At 36.7% G+C, this 19,454-nt stretch overlaps 1 protein-coding gene across 11 annotated transcripts in view; it reads left to right on the top strand.

Annotated features, from left to right (window-relative positions):
* The window catches only part of LOC139980042 (inositol polyphosphate-4-phosphatase type I A-like), a 71,605-nt gene that overhangs the window by 16,012 nt on the left and 36,139 nt on the right, over positions 1-19,454 (top strand). For all 11 annotated transcript variants that reach the window (XM_071991398.1, XM_071991400.1, XM_071991404.1 and 8 more), the window contains one exon: positions 18,572-18,655. In XM_071991398.1, coding sequence (XP_071847499.1) covers positions 18,572-18,655 — 84 coding nt within the window. The remainder of the gene's footprint in view (positions 1-18,571; positions 18,656-19,454) is intronic.

The raw sequence follows: 19,454 nt of genomic DNA on the forward strand, positions 1-19,454 counted from the left end.
GAAATTAGCTTTTCCTTCTGCTGAAATTTATGCAATATCAACTACAACTCATCCATTCATCTTTGAAATTCAGAACACCAGAAAAATATTGATTTCTCTCAGTGATCAATAGAGCTTCATAATTGCTAGTTTACAATTTGGGAATGAAGTAAATATTCTCATCGAAGAGTTTCAATATTATGGTCAGAATTGGAAAGAATTATGATTCGCGTGAGGAAATGGATCGGAAAAGAGAAACTGGAATGATGGAAGCAAAATAACATATTTGTCCTTTGTTGAGAAATATAATACAGATATTATACAGGGAAGGGTAAATTGTCATGCATTAGCTATAATGGGAGATATTCCTTTCCACCTTAAACCTTTGACCCTACTCTCCTTCCCCTCTCTTCTTGAAGGTCAAAGCCTGGCTGTGCCATTTTGACTATAATTTCAATTAGTCTGGACAACATATGCTTTTCTAACAAGAAAAGCACTAGTGCTAATTATTGTATAGCTAGGATATAACATACTGAATTTAAAACATCTGGTCACATTTGAGCACATGTTTTATTTCAAAATAGTATTTTTGAAGTAAACGTATCTAATATTCAAATGAAAAAGTCGTGAAACTTCCGGCTGCCAAAATCACACAGCTTGAAGATGTGGACTGAGCAGTGAAGACTAAAACTAAAGTAGTAATTAATGAAAGGTAATTAACGAAATGACGACCTGCGTTTTAGTACTCAAACGTTGTAGGACGTGAATATTCATTAGTTGTTTTTTAACATTTTTGGAAGAGAAAACTTGGCAGATGGGCAGTACCAATAGTGGTCTACCGCCCTCATTGTCCCGCCCTTTGACGATATGCTGCGATACCTCCTTTAAGTTTGGATATAATTAGCCTTATATGAGCACTTTGGTCAGAAGGGCAAGCTAGGCTGTCACAGTGATTCGCTACTATTTGCCATGGGACTTTGTTTAATACCCTACTGTTCCATTTATTACCCTGATGGTCAATATTTTTAGAGTTTAGTTTGATAACATGCTTTTTGATCATTTCCAACGTTTTAAACTTCAGCCTGATATATTTTAGCTCTACCAGGCTGGTGTTAGATTTCTGTTAATTTGTTTTTAACAAATTTAGTGTTTTAATGTTCATATCTCTTCACAGTTGCAAAAAAGGAAAAATGGTGCAAGTATTCTATTTTTAGTTCTTGAAATCCCATATATGTACAGTATATACCCATTTTTTATTCTCACACACTTTCCATTTAGCCTTTCCTGATAACAGTCCCACAAAACCCCTTTTGAATCTTGCCCTGATTCACTACTCACATGTACTGTAATGAAACCTGGTGAATGGTAAAAATAATAGTCATAATAATGATTGATTCTTGTATAGCATCTTACATTAAAGTATAGATCCCAGAGCACTTCACTATGAATGTCCTGACAAATGTAAAGTTGTGTACAGTACCTTGTCTGTTATGTGATACTTGGGTGTTGGAAGGCAGATGTGAGATATCAAGCTCAATTAAAAAGGATTGACCAAAGGTTCTCAGCAGATGGACTGCTGGGTGGACTGATCTGTAGACCTTGTGAGTTTTTTATGCCAATTTAAGCCTCCACCTCCTCCCCCCCCCTAAAAAAAAATTGCCCTACCATCATTCAATAACCAGTTATGTGGTCCAGTGTGGCCTTAGGGGTTTAGCACCTTACTGGCCTACCAGCCTACTGGCTTATTTGCTTTTCTTTTGAGCAGGATTTTCATAGAAACTTAATTTGAGACTAGGACTGGGGTAAATGCTCTCATAAGAAGCGATGGTTGAAAGGGTAACTGTCTGCTGGCACAAATTGTTCGCATGCGGTGACCCTGTGGTGACTGGGGAGGGGGGGGGGATACTTTTAAGCTGGACTTCATCCTGGGTTCTTTAGGCAACGTTAGTGATTGGCCAGTGTGAGACAGATGTGATACATACATGTGTCAAGCAGGAATTGAGGTTTCTACAACGTTGGAGATTTTCAGGATAATAAAAGCGACAGTGACAGTTCTGTATGTCGATATTAACAGGCATTTTACAAAATATGTGAAAAATAGAAGGAAGTTAATTGCTAGACATTAACAGTAAATGTAGCTGTCTTGGTACAAAAAAAAAATTCAATTGGAATTATGGTGATCATATTTCCAATTGCAGTGTTGCTATTATTGTGTGTGTAGCAATGCAATTGACCTTCAGTAATTTTGTTCACTATAAATGCAGGGTGAAACAAGGAAGTTAAGTACTGTAACATCAAATTAAAGAAGGTTTGGGAATAGGCTAAGCACTTACAGCTTGGTTCGTAAACATGATGTTCACAGAGTAAGACCGAGGAAGATTGATGTTTTTTAGTAATCAATTGCAAAAAACAAAAAACAAGAACAAAATAAAAGAAGGCAGGAAGCTTCTAAATATTAGCCAATGATTCAGTCTGAACACTGGTGAGAAAATTTTTTGAAAAGATAAAACCAAAAGCAGGAATATGTTGAGAAAACTTTAATAACAAGATTCTATTTGAAAAAGTGGATTCATTTACTTGAGAAGCCTATAAAAAATGCCACTGTTTGTTAGTACATATGAAACACCCCCAAGCAAAGCAGATTTTATCAAAGGGGAGGCAGACACCCTTTGATCCTTCCCCATCGGATGTGAATGGTACACTAACGCAAGTTGGACCCCCTGTTTCTTATTCCTGTCCCAGAGCCCATGAATCATCCTTGAGGATATGTAGTTCTGTCTACAATAGAACGTCATTAAGATGCCTTCGCTAAAAGGTAGATTACCCACATATTTTTGGAGCAGCTCAGTTTCTTTCAAGGGACATTCCCATAACCCCTTACTCCAAGGATATATATCCGGATGTCTCTCAGTATCACTTTTGTTTCTTCCTATTTTGTTTATCTATGTATGTATAAGTCTGTCTGTCTGTGTATGTGAATCGGACTCTCTGTTAACCGTCACTACTATATGCCAGCTCTAATAGTTCTATGCAGGCACCTTTCATATTAACTCTCTGTGTTATAACAGCCTTATTCCTTGGCTTATTTTCTGTGGCTCTGATCTCTAACAGCACCCCTGAGTATATCCCTCTCTCTGCAACCACACCAAAGAAAATCTAATTCAGTTTTATAGTTGTGTTTGCAATGTATAGCACCTTTGTGCAGCATGCAAATTCACAAGCACAAAAAAATGTGTATATATTCACTGGTTAATTAGCAGCCTTGAACAGTACTTATTAGTATCAGTACAACTTCATGCATATGAGTACAAATAGAATTCCTGAGTTGAAGCACAAGGCTCTTAGTATGAGTAAGAATACTTAAACTTGCACGAATATCTGTAATTGATTTCCAAATTTTTTAGAGTATTTGTCTCCGAATATTTGTACAGGAGTAAAAATCCATGAGGGCTAATACGATCACTGGCAATTATGCTAGAACAAGGATGTGAGTATGGTAAGGTGTCCAGTCGTCCCCGGTTTCCGTGGATGGTCCCTGCATTTCATGGACTGTCCCCGGATTAAAAGTGTCCCCGGAAATGTCCCTGGATTTCAGCTAGTATTTTCACTGATAATTCCCAAGTTTGTAAAAAGGCCCAGAATATTGAAGATTGAAAAAAGAAAAATGTTTTGGAGAATATATTACAGAAATGTGGGCACTTGACCTATCCATTGATATCAACACAGGAGTCAACATTAATATCACATTCCCTGAATTTCTGGAAGAAAAGATTGTCGCTTTGGAGTATAGACTGACAACAAGTACAGTATGTTTGTTAGTGTTTTGCCTTCAGTAGTGTTTCGACTTGATACCATAAAGAATTTCAGAGCAGATGTCGAGACCTAGCTAGCTTAGGCCTACATGACTCTTCATAGCCGATGTACAGAAGCCTAAGTCTAAGTTGCATCTATATCCATTCTGTGCTCTGTTGTTAGTTGTCATGGTCTTCTAGGTGTTAGGCTAATAACTACCTGTTGATAACACTAGGCTAGAGAAGTTTCCTGATAGCATTTCTCAATCTGCTGTGAGGTTCATAATAAACAGTTCCAGAATAAATGTAGGCAGATATCATAAATGCTTCTGTAATCACAGTCCTATACCCAACTTCCGTGGAAAATATGTTTATGACAACTGGATTTGATATGAGTTTCTTCTCTGCAGGTAGGAAGGTAAATGTTGGGTTGAATGAACGTTTGCATGTGCTGTGTGAAAACTCGATTTAAAGGACTCAGGAGATGCTGTGTAATCCTAACACAAGGTTTAATAATAATCATAATAATAATAATAATAATCAGCAGTTATTTTTACAACGCTTAAGCGACCACAAATGTGGGAGAAACCCGCATTACAACCTACACGTCGGGTAACTTCCAATTCAACATTTTAACTCAAATTTGGAATCTTTTTAATTTAGAAAGTCATTTCAGAAAGAGTAACTTTTTGGTATTAAGTCAAGATATATTAAATTGTGTAACTTTTGATGAGTCACACTTTCTTTTCTTTTCTCTTTTCTGTCTCGGTAAAGGAATACGTTGTTGTAATCTCTAAACATTTATTTTCACCATTCTGTTGTATGCCATGTTTGAGGAGGTATAGAGATATAAACCTGAAACTGAAACATCAGCCTTTAGAATAAAACGAATTGTGTGACAAGAAAAATCTGTGTGGGCTATTTGAGAGTGTTGTACATTCTTGTAGGTGCTAATACTCGGAACTTTCTTTTACTGAAAAATCCCTCGAGAACCGTGCAAAATGATTTGATAACAATATAACGTGTACATGCCATATCACTAGGTGGATTGCTAACAGTACAGAGTACAAAGAGGGAAGGAGGAATGGTATTTGCTCTCTGTCATCGTAACAAAGAGTCTAGTCATGCATAGATGTATTTTGGTTTCATTGTGAAAGTTGTAATCCATATATACCCTGTGGGCTTCTCCCACATTTTTGGTCGCTTAAGCGTGTCGTAAACATTGAATAGTCCCGTCCCTGATGATTATTATCATTATCATTAATTATCGTTATCATGATCATCATCATTATTATAATAGAAACTTCAAGATAACAATTGTTTTGATTTTTTTAAAGAGGGCTGGATTTCCACGCAAATGAAGTACACAAGAAGTGTTAATACATGACTTATGCTTTTTGATGATCATCAAAGCAACATAGTCCATACATAGTGTTATACATAGTCCATACATAGTCCATACATAGTGTTATACAGCTTCCAGCATTATAACTAATAGAGGCTTACATTCAGTGTTTCCTACAGTACACTAGTTAACGCTTTAAAGGAGAAGTCAAAGAGTTTTAAGTATTTTGTGCGCAGGTCGTTAAAACTAATACAAGCATCATTATAAACTACTGAAAGTAATCCATTTTGTTGGTTGAGTGCAGTTTAATGTAGGGTTACCCTTGAAGTTAATATTATTATATATTATTAATATTAATATTATGGAACTACACAACTACAGATGTTATCTCAGTCAAACATTAACATAGTAGAAATCTGTGGGTATGTATACTTAATATAATGGAACTATACAGCTCCAATTTTACGTCAGTCATACATTACCAAACAAGAAATCCCTGGTGTGTATACTTAATATAATGGAACTAAACAACTGCAATTGTATGTCAGTCATACATTACCAAACAAGAAATCCCTGCGTGTGTACAGTATACTTAATATGATGGAATATAAAACTACCATTGTTTGTTAGTCATACATAAACAAAGAATGAATCATTGTGTATACTTGAGATGATGCTGATAAGGTCAACGACTGTCGTGAGAAACCTGGAAGTGTCATTGAAGAGTGAAAATCAGTTTCAAAGCTATTTAAATAAGTCATGGGAAAGGGAACATTGATCTTCTTTATAACAAAGAGGGACCCGGAAAGCAGCTACAAAATCTTGCTCAGCGAGGATCAATCAGTTCCAAACAATTTGGATTACTGTATCTATGCAGGTTGTAAGGTAGAGACATTTTAAGGGGACAATAGATTATGTACTTCCCAGCTTAGCTGCAGGATCCCCCTCATCATCCTAAGTTTGACACCACGGTGCCTCTGTTTTTTACCCAAAATCTTTTTATTTTGTATCAGAAAATTTGCCAAAAAAGCAGCAACTGAACTAAGGACACTTGTTCTATGACAAAAGCTCATGGAACCGGTTAACTTTGTTTCGTGGAAAAGTCAAGACAGTTTGCCCGTTTGATTATTATAGTCAGGTCTCATGTTTTCTTGCCTGCCATGAACTGCACTGTGGGTTGGCATTCTACTCATTGATAGTACTTGTAGAAGGGGTGGTTTTGAGCAAGGTAATTTGACTTGCATTCTGAAGTTAGAACTTAGTTATATTTGTCATTTTCACCTCTTTTTATAACCAACTATCTTTTTCTTTCAATAACAACTTTGTCAATATCAACTTTGGAATTTCCTGTGGCTGTTGTTAGTGATGTTTTGTATTTTAATCTGTTAAAGTGTGATACAGCATATGACTTTAAAGGTGTTTTTCCCTTTCCTTTGAACCATTCACATATATATGCAAGTTTCCTGGTCCAAAGATCATTTGTTAGAATGATAAATCTGTGTATTATATCTCTTCAAATAAGGAAACTTAGATGTGTGATAGGTTTGAGTCTGGTCGTTCCATGATAAATGATGAATGTCCGTAGAACATGTTTGTATATATGCTGTTCAAGCACTTTCAAAGCTATTATTCGTTATTGATGTGTGCAGACACAGTCTTGCAGCACGGTTTAGGACTATCGGAATTTACAAAAGACCTGAAGAGGGGGATGAGAGGAGGGGCAGAAGGGGCAGAGAAGGATCAGTTGTCATTGGTATTATAACTGGTAAGGTTTTACAATTAACTTTAGCTTCGTCAGGTTAAACAAAAGATTTCATGTGGTGTTACTGGACATATATACCCTTATGTACAGGCTGAATGTACTGCGAAGTAATATATGTATAGCCAAGGGCATGTTGTTATTTAATCATATGATAAAAATACAGAATATTACTGGAAAATATTTTATTGGAATCGTTGGAAATTTGGGACTTTTATGAACAAAGTCTGAATAAGATGTGATAGTGTTTACAGTGCATTCAGGTTTTGCTTTCGTAACTCAACTCAAGATGTGAGGAAACCTTAACAGTTTATTCTTCCCCCTTTAGTAATTGAAACCCCATTTTGATCGATATTTCCTGTGTGAAAGGTCTTAGGGTCAAGACAAGTTTAATTAATATCAAATGCAATTTGTGGATGTCAATACTATTAACAGCAAAATATCAAAGGATGAATGAAAATTCCATGGTTTGACAGCCTTTTCATTATTCTCAACGGAATGTATTGGTTGCCTGGAAATGAAAATTACCAACATGCATTCTTCTGTACTTCTGTAGAAAAGATGTTTAAGTTTGGTTAATAGAACACTAGCTTTGGGGATGGTACAAATTGTTTTCATTTCACCTACATAGATTTGGTTTTATGTCTCGCACAACTGGACGACCATTAAAAAATTGCCCTGTTCAGCAGCTTTGGGATGCTACTCACTTACCTGTTGTGGTGACATGAGAGAACCACAAGAAAATACAATAACACTGAGGTAGCCGGTTTAAGCACACGTCTATTCAATAGGATAACTGTAAGGCAAGTGGTGAGATATATACCAGAACGAATGAAGCCTGGTTACGTATATCACCATAGCGTAGGCTGGGAGGTTCAGCCGTTTGGTGTGATGACAAACAATTAATATGAAACTATAATCTACTACACCTGTCTCATTACAACTTTTGTACTCTTATGTTCTATTCACCAGTTCTCTTTGGTACTGGTAAAAACGTATCCTCTTTATTTATTCCACCGAACAATTGACATGCCATGGTTGTGTCCAACACAGTTCAAGGCATTAGTCGAACGCATGCGCATGGGCAGATGTGACGATCTTTCCGTTCATAAACTGCACACGGAGTCTGTTTGCTGTAGTACTTATTTTAATCAGTTCATGAATCAGACTAATATCTTAAACTGACCATCATCATCATCATCATTCAGCGTGACAAACATGGGAAATGCAATGCTCTTGTCCTAAATCTTTAGTTTGCTTTCTCTCAGGGAAAGGGCCGAGTTAGTTTTGGCCAAACATAGGATATCGTCATGATCGTACACAATTTTTCCAAACACAAAGTGTAGGGTAGGAATCAGCTGGGGGGGGGGGGGTCAAGTCAAGGAATATTTTATTTGGGGGGGACAATATAACGCTGATATGGGGGTGGGATCTGGGAGAAGGGGTGTCCCACTCCCCTTTGGTAATGTTTTTACAAGTAAAATGACTTAGATTCAACTTTTTCATCACCACACATTTGTTATACACAGTTTAATTGTAATATACCGTGCTTTCAAATATGGAGAGTTTCTTGTTCAGCTACTTTGCTCCAATTATAAACAAATTTGAAAAGTCTGTCCAACTTGTTCTTCATTTTGTAAACTATGAAATATGAGCATAGTGAAGCAAGGAACTGATTTTGATGTGGAACCTTAATTAGTTTCAATCCTGTTGAAAGTTTTACAGACTACACTACATGCATACTGTAGACTCAGTGCTGTTATGCTGTGACGGGTCGAGTTTCAATCACTTCCGATGACCATGTTAGTTTGAAAGTATTAAATGTTGCTTTCATATTCACGAGTCACAAGGCTTGATATGTTATAGTCCAAGAGAAATTAATTTGAGTGCTGTTTTACTATTCTCATGATTTTCAAGTTTATTCACCTTTAAGATATAAGTTAAATCTCTGGAGTGCTCCTTTAAGGCTAAATCGATGATGATCTCAGCACGTCCAGTGCAGGCCTTAATGTTAATTGTTAATCCATTGTTTATAAATTGTAATAACATTTTCTTTGAACTTTATATCCACAATAGAGCATCCTTGGATGGTCATATCCCACACCGTTTGTCCAGATGTGACAAATTTGTAACATGAACTTGTAAACATGTTATCTGAGACCATTAAAGGTCTTATGTTTCACACTGAGTTTTGTGTTGCATCCGAGGAATTGACCTATTGTTATCATCATCTTTGTTATAGACTCCAGAGTCCAGTCACTTTAATTGATGGACCTCTGCTGTTAAGAGGGTCATTTCTGGGAAGTTTAAAGGGTTATAGAAATACTGTACAACCTGGAATGAGCTTGGTGCTTATCAATAGTCTAAAGCATATCAAAATTAATTTGATAATCTAATGTCAACCTTAAAAGGATGGTGATAGGTTTGCAATGGAAGTTGGAAGCAAAGTGTTGCAAGGAATATGTCCTCTTTGTAAACTCCTTGTCATGAACCTGAAGAAATCCCATGGAGAGCAAGACTGATTTCCCAATGTTATAATATAACAGACCAATTGTAAAGACAAACTGACATGTGTGGTCGCTTGCTGGCTCATCAACGTTAACTGACAGGGCCCTACTTTCTTTTCTTGCAATCAAATGTTCAGAATAACTACCTCAATCAGGGCAGTTTTTTTCAGGAGTTTTTCCAGTTGTCCTCGGGACGACCAGAGTCTTTCCTTTTGTTTTACTGCGGTGTAGATCTCCAATGTGGTGGAGCATGAAACAAATTGATCATTTGGATCGTATTTGGGTGTTGGTGGGGGGGGGGGGGGGTTTACGATCTGAATTTGATGTAAACAACTAGTCGTTCACAGGATGCGTGATCTCCAAAAGCGGAGTTTGATTTTCGGAACAGAAATTTGGTCGTCTGGGACGACAGTTAAAATTTTGCCCTGGTGATGATAAAGGGGTAGCATTGGAAGAATTAAGCGAACTGTAATTATGATGTTGCTTATTAATACAGTGTAATGCAACCCATCACTCATGTTTGGGATATATTGTGAAATTTGTGAAATCTCAACTACAGTTTTTGAGGATTATATACTATAGATAATTTTACAGCTAAATCTTTTTCGAGTTCGTATGGAAGAAATGCGATTGGCTCCGTTTGAATCTGATGTATGGTGGAGTGAGCTAGATATAGCGAAACGAATCAGAGGCCTGCTGAATCCCCTTAAGTCCCTTTAAGTGACATACAACCTGGGATTCAGGATGGAGGTAATTAAATACGGCATTCCAAGTCCCTTGCTTTGGTCAGAGAAGAGGAATTAAGGGTTGCAAGAACACATGTACACTTGTAACACATGCATCCACCACAAAGAGGGATTCGTTTTATGTAATCACTACATATATATATATATATATATAAAGAGAGAGAAAGATTATTTATAGGAGTGAAGGTTTATCCACCATCAGTTTCTGAATCTGAAGATATTCAGAGGGTTGCAGAGCTGGATTCATGAAAGCAACAGGTGATATTTACACAAAATCAAACATCCAATTACTGTGAGACATTATATAAATGCGTTTGCGGTTTTGCCTACCTAAAAATAACTTATACAGACTTAGTTCTATAGCTACTGTATTTACCGAATTACCCCTTCATGGAACTACAGTTAAAGGTATGCTGTATTTGGCTCCAAATATGCTAGATATTCAGATATATATGCTCACCTTTGGTCAAAGTTCTTAAACTGTTTTTATTATAACCTTTGAGGAAATTTTCTTCACTGGGACATTCAGTCATCTTGTGTGTTCCTTAAAAATGACTGAGAACAATTTGGAGAGTAAAGACTCCCAGGAAAGTACAACCTTTTTGAAAACTTCTAGCAATTATAGCGTGCTATAATTTGGGGCATATACTGACTACCTTTAAGTGGTACCCTAGAAAATTTGGCAACAAGTTGGAGAAAGCAAATATAGCTGAAACCATATCTGACGAGTAAACTTTATTTAAACTTCATTTTGTTAGAATTCTGAAAGGCCTCGGTGATTCTCAACAGTGCACTTTGGTATTGTGTTGTTGTTTTCGTTTCCATTCATCGTTTGCCAGGCCTGTAATTTTAGTTTGAAATGGTTGTTTGAACCAGACTGCATTACTCGGGTACATTGATCAGTTAAATATAACTTCTGCACTGTACATTATCAGAATAGAGAATTTTGAACGACATTTATTGGAACTACTGTACCACAAAAGGTGTTTACAAGTCTTGCAAAATTAGAAAATTGATACTTGGGATCAATTGCCCTTCCTTAAGTGTGATGTGGAGATTTTGGGCAGCTGAGATATTTTGTTACAGATGTTACCAGAAGGAGTTTGAAAAAATGTTTGATATTTAATCTACTACTTGCACGGAACGAGGGGTTCATGAAGTTTGTAATAAAACCAGAACAGTCCTGAGGAAAGTGACCATGTCTTATGATCCAGGTTTGATTCAGTGCTAAGAAATGCAGACTGATGCATGATTTTCCAACAGGCCTGCTTTGAAAGTAAGAAAATGCTGTCATTTGTAGACTTGGATTATGACCATTTGGTGTTTTTGACCAGGCATTTAAATTGCATATTATGAGTTTAAATATTTGCAAAGTATTGTATGTTCACTTTTCTTCCTTGTTTACAAATTGTCCTCCTACAACCGTAGAAACGGTTTTCTAGACCATTAGGGTGCACAGTAGAATGAGGAAACCAGTGACAATTAGAAGTAACAGACCGTTGTTAAGGGTTAGTTTGCAATACAAGTAAAGATAGTAAGTTTACTGAGTTCACTCTAGACATGGTAGAAGAAGAGTGAGCATTATAAGGTTGTGAGGAGACAGGTGAGCTCATCGCTCCTACATTGCCTAATCCAGTCAATATTGGGGATTTTACAAGTGTATGGTGGCCTGTCTGGGAAATACTTGAGGCCATAGACACTTGTACTCAAATGTAAGTGTTTTTGACAGTACTCAGTACTTAAATCAAACTGTAGGTACTATTTTACATATAAACATGATAGCCTTGCTCTAGTAACATTGTACACTATTCCAACATTGGTCCAACAATGGTCCAACTGTGGTACAACATGGGTACAATATCGGTACAACGTCGGTCCAACATTGGTACCCCAGGAATGTGTTTGCAGCTTTGTACGATGTCATTATTGTTTGTTTTTCCGTGCCACTCCTGTAAGAATTTGCACTTGTTCAGCTGCAGGGACTATAGGTATTTTCAGAGTTGCACTCAAGCAGAACCCCTGTGTGCTGGTTCCAAACGTTTGTTGTGGTGTCAGAAGACATATAAAATCTGGTGTTTGTAACATGTACATAAACTGTACCTGCACACAGCTGTGTTGCAGGTGCTGGTAATAGATCTACCCATCATATATTCACAGATTGTGAATACCTGTACCAGCAACTTCAACTATACAGACTTTACTAATTACATGTTGTTAGTCCTTCTTTGTGAAGTCACAAACTTCCAGATATGGAAATGTAATATTATCCTGGGTGAAGGCTAACTTTGAACTCCTGGTGAAAGTACAGTACTGTAGTGGTAAGTTAATATGTCAGTAGTTACTTTACATTGTATCTGATACAAACATATGGCTACCTGTCATAGCAAGTGAGAGTGGTGGTGCATTAATTAGCATTAATTAATTAATTTGCTCTGCTCAGTTTGATTAGGCCTTATTATTATTATTATTATTGTATTAGTATAGACATTCCAGTATTCAGATTTAGTTGGAAGTGGACTCTAGTTTGGTCTTAAGGTAAATACTGTGTTAGTATATTGTATCCTACCTTCATATGTACCTATACTGTATCACATTAGTCCACGAGAAAACCTTTCAAGTAAAAACACATTTTGATTATCTATTTTGGAAGATATTCAAAATATATATTCCAAAATGACCCATTTTTTGATGTTATATGTATAAATTGTGGCCTTGGAAGTTAAGTATCAGAACAATGTACTCAATGTCTCCAAATTGTAATATATATACTCCAGAATCAAGCCATATGAATTATTTGCAGACGTTGACACGGCAAGTCTTACTTTTTATAGTCATCAGTAAAGTGTTTGCTTGAAGAAATTCACATTCTGATAATTACACTCACTATAGTGTGCTCTGAAAGAGTTACACAGATGTAGCCCGTGGCTGACCCAACTTTGATGGTCTTAATCTAGCGTAATGCATGTATAGAGATAATTATTCAAGTGATTCAGCCAACCCAAAAATGGTCTTTAACATTTTTATTACTTCTGTGCTTGAGGCACAAGTAACCATTATAAGAATCAAGCCATATGAATTATTTGCAGACGTTGACACAGCAAGTCTTACTTTTTATAGTCATGAGTAAAGTGTTTGCTTGAAGAAATTCACATTCTGATAATTACACTCACTATAGTGTGCTCTGAAAGAGTTACACAGATGTAGTCCGTGGCTGACCCAACTTTGATGGTCTTAATCTAGCATAATGTATGTACAGTATAGAGATTATTATTCAAGTGATTCAGCCAACCCAAAAATGGTGTTTAACATTTTTGTTACTTCTGTGCGCGAGGCACAAGTAACCATTATAAGACAGTACATATCATTGATTCAATTGAGTTCTACCGTACAATAGGTACAAATTGACATGGTTTGTTTATATTGGTTCCCTTACCTTGACACTCTTTGTTTGACATGCCAAAGTTCCTGCTAAGTGCTTTATTGTTAATAACGTGTCACGAATATTGGAATGAAGACAACTTTGTTTTCTTCTCAGAAAAACCTTTGATTCATTATTTCACTACAGTGGCAACTATTATTTGGCTGTTTTCCAAACCAGTTTTGGAACTCCTGACGGAAATCACCTTTATAGCCTTTAGATAAAAGAAAAAAAGAATTGGGTCTTGGCAACTTAGGCAAACTGGCTGTAAGAATATGTAAATATTCACACACAATTATATGGATCCCCCTGCCATTAAAACTTGGTCTGTGTGTTAAATAGACCGGGTATTTTATGTACAGTGCATTCCAATAGAGTAAAAGTTTCTGTTCCATAAAATGTTTCATTTGCAAACCTATTGACAACCTGTGTATTGCCTAACTTTGTTAAACAGTTGTTCCTGTTTTGATTTCGGTCCTCTAGTTTTTTAGCGGACTTTTTTTTTCAGGCACAGGTTATCATTCTTAATTCCATCGGTTCTGTAGGCATTGGAGTCACCGAGGGTTTAGCAAAATGCATTAAAATACTATTGTGCAGAAAGTTTGGAAATTTCATTTAAAAATCTTCTTCTAGGAAAGAAGTAGGCATGCTAGTAGTTTAGTGTGAGTTTGGAACTTAGGCAAACTAACTGAACGAGTGCTGAGAGTGCTGAAATTTGTCAGTGGATTTTATACAGAGGCCAAGTAAACATAACAATATACTGTACGGGCTGATAGGAAGTACGACTCGAAAAGATTCGCTTTTGGCCCATGAAAAACAGGAGATCTATAACTGCATGAACTTTCTTGTAGTTTTATTCATTTTTCATTAATTCATTCATTTATTTATCACCACAGTGCAACTAAATACAAAATAATACATATAAGTAAATCAAACAATTATAGGAACAAATCAAGAAGTTTGTATGTGGTCCAACCAAATATGTAATTGGCTGATGTTGCTTAAATCATCTTAAAGGGAGTGAATTAAGACTTGTGCACAAAGAAACATCTGATGCCGGTTATCTGACCTAGTTTCGAATAAGGGTGTAGCAGAAGTGTTAGACACCACCATCGATCCCAGAAAATACACACACAGCTTGCTACCATTGGTAATTAAACACAAGTGTACAGGCAATACATACAGCTACGGTCAGTACCCACAACACAGTGTACATAGCAGCGATGGACATCTCTGGTCTAGATAAAGATAAGAAGGTATCACGTTTCATTACTGTCTGCATTTTGTAGCGAAAAGAAACAAACGGCACTTGCAAGCATCGGAAAGTTAACTTTTTCAGAAGGCGGCACACGATTTGGGGCGAGTCTGTAATGCTTTTAAAGTAGATAAACAGATTATTTAACAGTTCCTTTGGTTTTTATTGGTTTAGAACATAACACAACAATAGAGAATTATTTAAGCTATGGGTGGAAGTGGCGTCTTGAAGTATAAATTTTAATTTTAATAGTTAGTATAAATGAAAATGGAACCACGCAAAGATCTGTTTTTCATCTAGCTTCTGGAAGTATATTCACTAATTTCATGCCAACATTGACCGTACAGTCTGGAGTGCAGTACAGCATTGTGCAGTCGAAGGTAACATTACTTCCTTCACAAAGTTGGCCCATGTAGTATTTACAGATCATATACAGATGTAACTCCCTGGTACTTAATTTAATTGTGTGATATTAAAGCCAAGAAGATCATAACAAACGGTTTTACAGCCCAATAGTATTCTTTGTTGAAAATGAATGGTGATAGTTCCTATTAAAGTTTTGAGTGGATGTTTAACCTTTGATCATATTTAATATGGATCAACATTGGTGACATTGGATGTACCCCAGCTTCACCTCAACATACCTATGTTTATTACAGACCCTGGCTGAGATAAATGCAAAGTTAATTATAGCAAAGCACTGTCATCATGATTTGCAAAAGTAAACAGGGACCACCGTTTTGGGGGTTTTTTTTCTCCTACGATTCATCACGTCAATTAGACTTTGACAGAGCTCTATGAAATATGGATCTAATCTTAATTGTTGCGATACTTGACAATACAATGCTATATATAATTACTGATCTATGTCATTGTCCTGACATTAAAAGATACTGTTGCTTACTACAGCACCTACACTTCATGCAGTGCAACCCAGGGCAGGTACGTAGGCCATGTTATATCATCGTTGTGTAGAGTTAGGAAATGTTGCCTAAGTAAAAAACGAGGTGAATGTATCTACTGTAGGTGTGTCTATTCTGTTTGTATGTATTTAAAGTCAAGTTTTGATCAGAAGTCAAATTATAGTTCAGTATAGTTGACTTTAATTTCCACAGTTTAACTGCACATGACAAATGCTAATAGCATTATAAATTACTTTTTTGGTAAGCTATTTAGTTATAGTAATTATGCAAGCATCAGCATATAAAAAAGTAGCCTTTAGAGTATTATACACTCATCAGTATATATAAACAGTAGCCTAACGGTATTAGGCTATAAATAGTGCATACTAAAGGTTATCCTACAGGTACGAAATGAAAATAATACAAATCGGCTATATACATTAGCCGAAGCTGTTGCTAAGACTACTACACTACTACTCTTCCGGCTCGTGACCTTGGGAGACTCCAGTTAGTTCAGAATGCTGCAGCGAGACTTGTCACTAAGATAAAGCGCAATGACCATCAGCACATTACACCAGTTCTCCGAGATTTACATTGGCTACCGATTAGAGACAGGGTTGTTTTCAAAGTCTCGCTTCTTACATACAAAGCCCTTAACAATCAGGGACCTACTTACATCTCTGAACTTTTATTGCCTTACACACCACCCCGGTTACTTCGTTCTGCATCTCTTGCCCTACTGGAGCCCCCCAAGAACACCAACACATCTTTCTACGGTCACCGAGCCTTTGCAGCAGCAGCCCCAGACATTTGGAACAAGCTCCCGGTTGACATCAGAACCGCTCCATCTGTGACTGTTTTTAAGAGCCGTTTAAAAACATATCTTTTTAACAATGACATTTCATAACTTTTTCCATACTTTAACTTTCTTATACCTTTATCCGCTTTTTTAAAAAGTTAAAAGTTGAAGTTGAAGGTTTACAGTCTTGTATGAGGCTAATGCCTCCTCACATGACTTTACAACTTAACCCCTGGTCATTGGTAACTTGTCACACCCACACACCAAAGTGTGCACAATTCAATCAATCTCTCCTGGGGCACCACAGTGCACCACAACCACGTGTCCCCCGGGGGACTTCCCATAGGGTGCAGCCACAAACCGGCGCACACAACTATATTTACAAGTTACCTCGCAGGTCCCCATTTATACACCTGGGTGAAGAGAGGCAATGGAGATAAAGCGCCTTGCCCAAGGACACAACGCAATGATCTGGCCAGGGCTCGAACCTGTAATCCTTAGATCACAAGTCCACTGCCTTAACCACTTGACCACAATGCCCTTTTTACCATGTCTATTTGTATCTCCTGTTCTTTTAGGTGTTTTTTTAGTGTTTTTATTCGTTGTTTGATTTTTTGCAGTTTTGTAGTTTTGTATTTTTCTGTTTCACCTTTTACTGTAAAGCGCTTAGTGGCCTTTGTGATGTTAGGCGCTATATAAATGCTTTATATTATTATTATTATTTTACACTGTATTTGTATAGTTATGATAATTATTATTATTATTACTATGTATTTGATAGAGCGCTCTACAAAAGATCACAGTGCTTTACAGATACAAAAATAAACTACACAATAAAAACAAACACCAATCCTAAACACAAGCAAAAAAGCAAACATTTCTGAACAGTAAATAAATATGTTTTCATGAGACCTTTGAAGACCGAGATGGAAACCGCCTCACGAATACCCTGCACAGGCAGCTGGTTCCAGAGACGGGGTTGAATAGCATTGCCACAGTATTAATAGCATTGCCACGGTATTAATGCTAATAAATGTGTATCACAAAATTTACTTCAGCCTCCTCTCTTACCTGTCTACACACTACTTATGCACTTTCCTTATTTACCTCACTTACTTTCTGGTAACATGTTAGCATGTAATACCATCATATATAATTGTCACACAGAATCCAATACTGTTGTTCAGTTTCGCTCAGCCTGAAAAGTAAATAACTTAATATAAGTACTTTGTGATAGGTTGTGTGATAAGGTCATTGCTTTCAGTGACACTAACTATGTACATAATCTTTAAATTTCTATGAAACATTTAAAAAAAACTTTAAAAAGAGCTAACAGACTATTTCATTATACACCAAAGTCATGCCACGTAATGGTGGAATTAGTCATAGGGTTTGTAAAATGAATAAAAAATGATGCATTATATCTTGCGTATTAATAATTGCTAATTAATAAATCTCCAAGGAGCAACCAAGTAATGATTTCTTCAATGTTGTAAGGCAGAAGGGGATAAAACTTCATCTAATTATGTGTGAAATAATCATATTTTATAGACAAAGAGAATCTATACAAAAGATTCTCCCTCACAATGCTTTAACTGTCACCATTCCTTTTTGGTGAACATCTGTATCTGTTTTTATTGTAGATTTTGTGTTCATTTTCTCCAAGTTACTAGTGAGTACTAAATATGTATAGCTATAAGGCAGTATTGTAATCTATTAAGTTTGGCCATTGATTTGGGGGGAGGGGGTGGGGGTCGGGAGGGTGGGTGGTCGGGGGTGGGAGAGCATGTTTACTGAAGGAGAGGTTAATTGTGACTCACAGAGGAAGAGGAAGTTACATTCATCATTTTTAACTTTCCTAGTTTAAACTGATGCAACTCCACAAGAGATAGTTTTGCCAAATTTTCCCTTGGGTAAAGGCCAGGGCTCATTCATAAATGAATGACTCTCCATCAGGTATTTTGTTACCCTTTGCTAGAGATTGTGTCTTGATATGTACAGTTTGCCATTCATAATCTCATCAAATTATTTTTAAGTATATAAACTTTTTTTTTCTTACTTAACTCACAGCTCGAGGACCCAGATGATATGGGATCCACTATAGGACAGGAAAGTAAGACCGATGGAGGTCCGTCAAGTCCAACATCCCTCCTAGTAAGTCAAACTCATTCAATTTTCTACTCTGTCCTAAGAGGATTGCTCCCTCTTTTACCCCATCTAAATTCTAGTTGAAATAATTGAGGGATGCACTCAGGAATATTTGAGTGCTGGACGGATTTGTGCGGTAGTGTGACCCAAGTCCTAAGGTAAGGGTCTCAGGGGTGGGGGGTACCCCGTCCTCTTTGGAAACATTTTGGCAAATGAAGTATGCTTAGATGGCAAATCTTTTTCCTATTCTGGCGCTAACTCCTGTGCCAAGTGTTCAACCATATTTTGGTAATGGTAAAATTTGTTAAATTAATCATCAAGAAAAAGTGTAGGGGGGAACTGTTTAAAGTACTGTTTGTGCGGGGCGGTATTTAGAACTGCTGGGCTTAGCCGCCCGCCGGGCGTGAACACGTCCTTGATATTGAGCAGAACTTGGGTGGAAAATTAAAAAAGTTACAAAAAAGTACTTTGCATGTGAGCATAGATTTAGAAGTTCAAGATCAATTTATCCTAAATGTGTGGGATCTATGGTAAGCATATGCTGTTAGTAGTTAAAATGACATTCTACTTCAAACCCGTAGAGAATAGCCAGTCAGAAACATTGTAGTTAATGTAGTAACAATGAATTAATTGTGAAGGAAACGCCAACAGGCAGAGAATTAGAGCCCGAGTAGGCAAATTATTTAACGACGGGAGTAATATTTTTGTGAAATGTTTGACAAAATATGGTTTACTTGTTTAGTCATACATATCGGTCAAAAATTTCGCTCACATTTTTGTGTTACAAAATTTGTAAAATGATGTA

Source organism: Apostichopus japonicus, chromosome 14, assembly GCF_037975245.1.
Source record: "Apostichopus japonicus isolate 1M-3 chromosome 14, ASM3797524v1, whole genome shotgun sequence".
NCBI lineage: Eukaryota > Metazoa > Echinodermata > Holothuroidea > Aspidochirotida > Stichopodidae > Apostichopus > Apostichopus japonicus.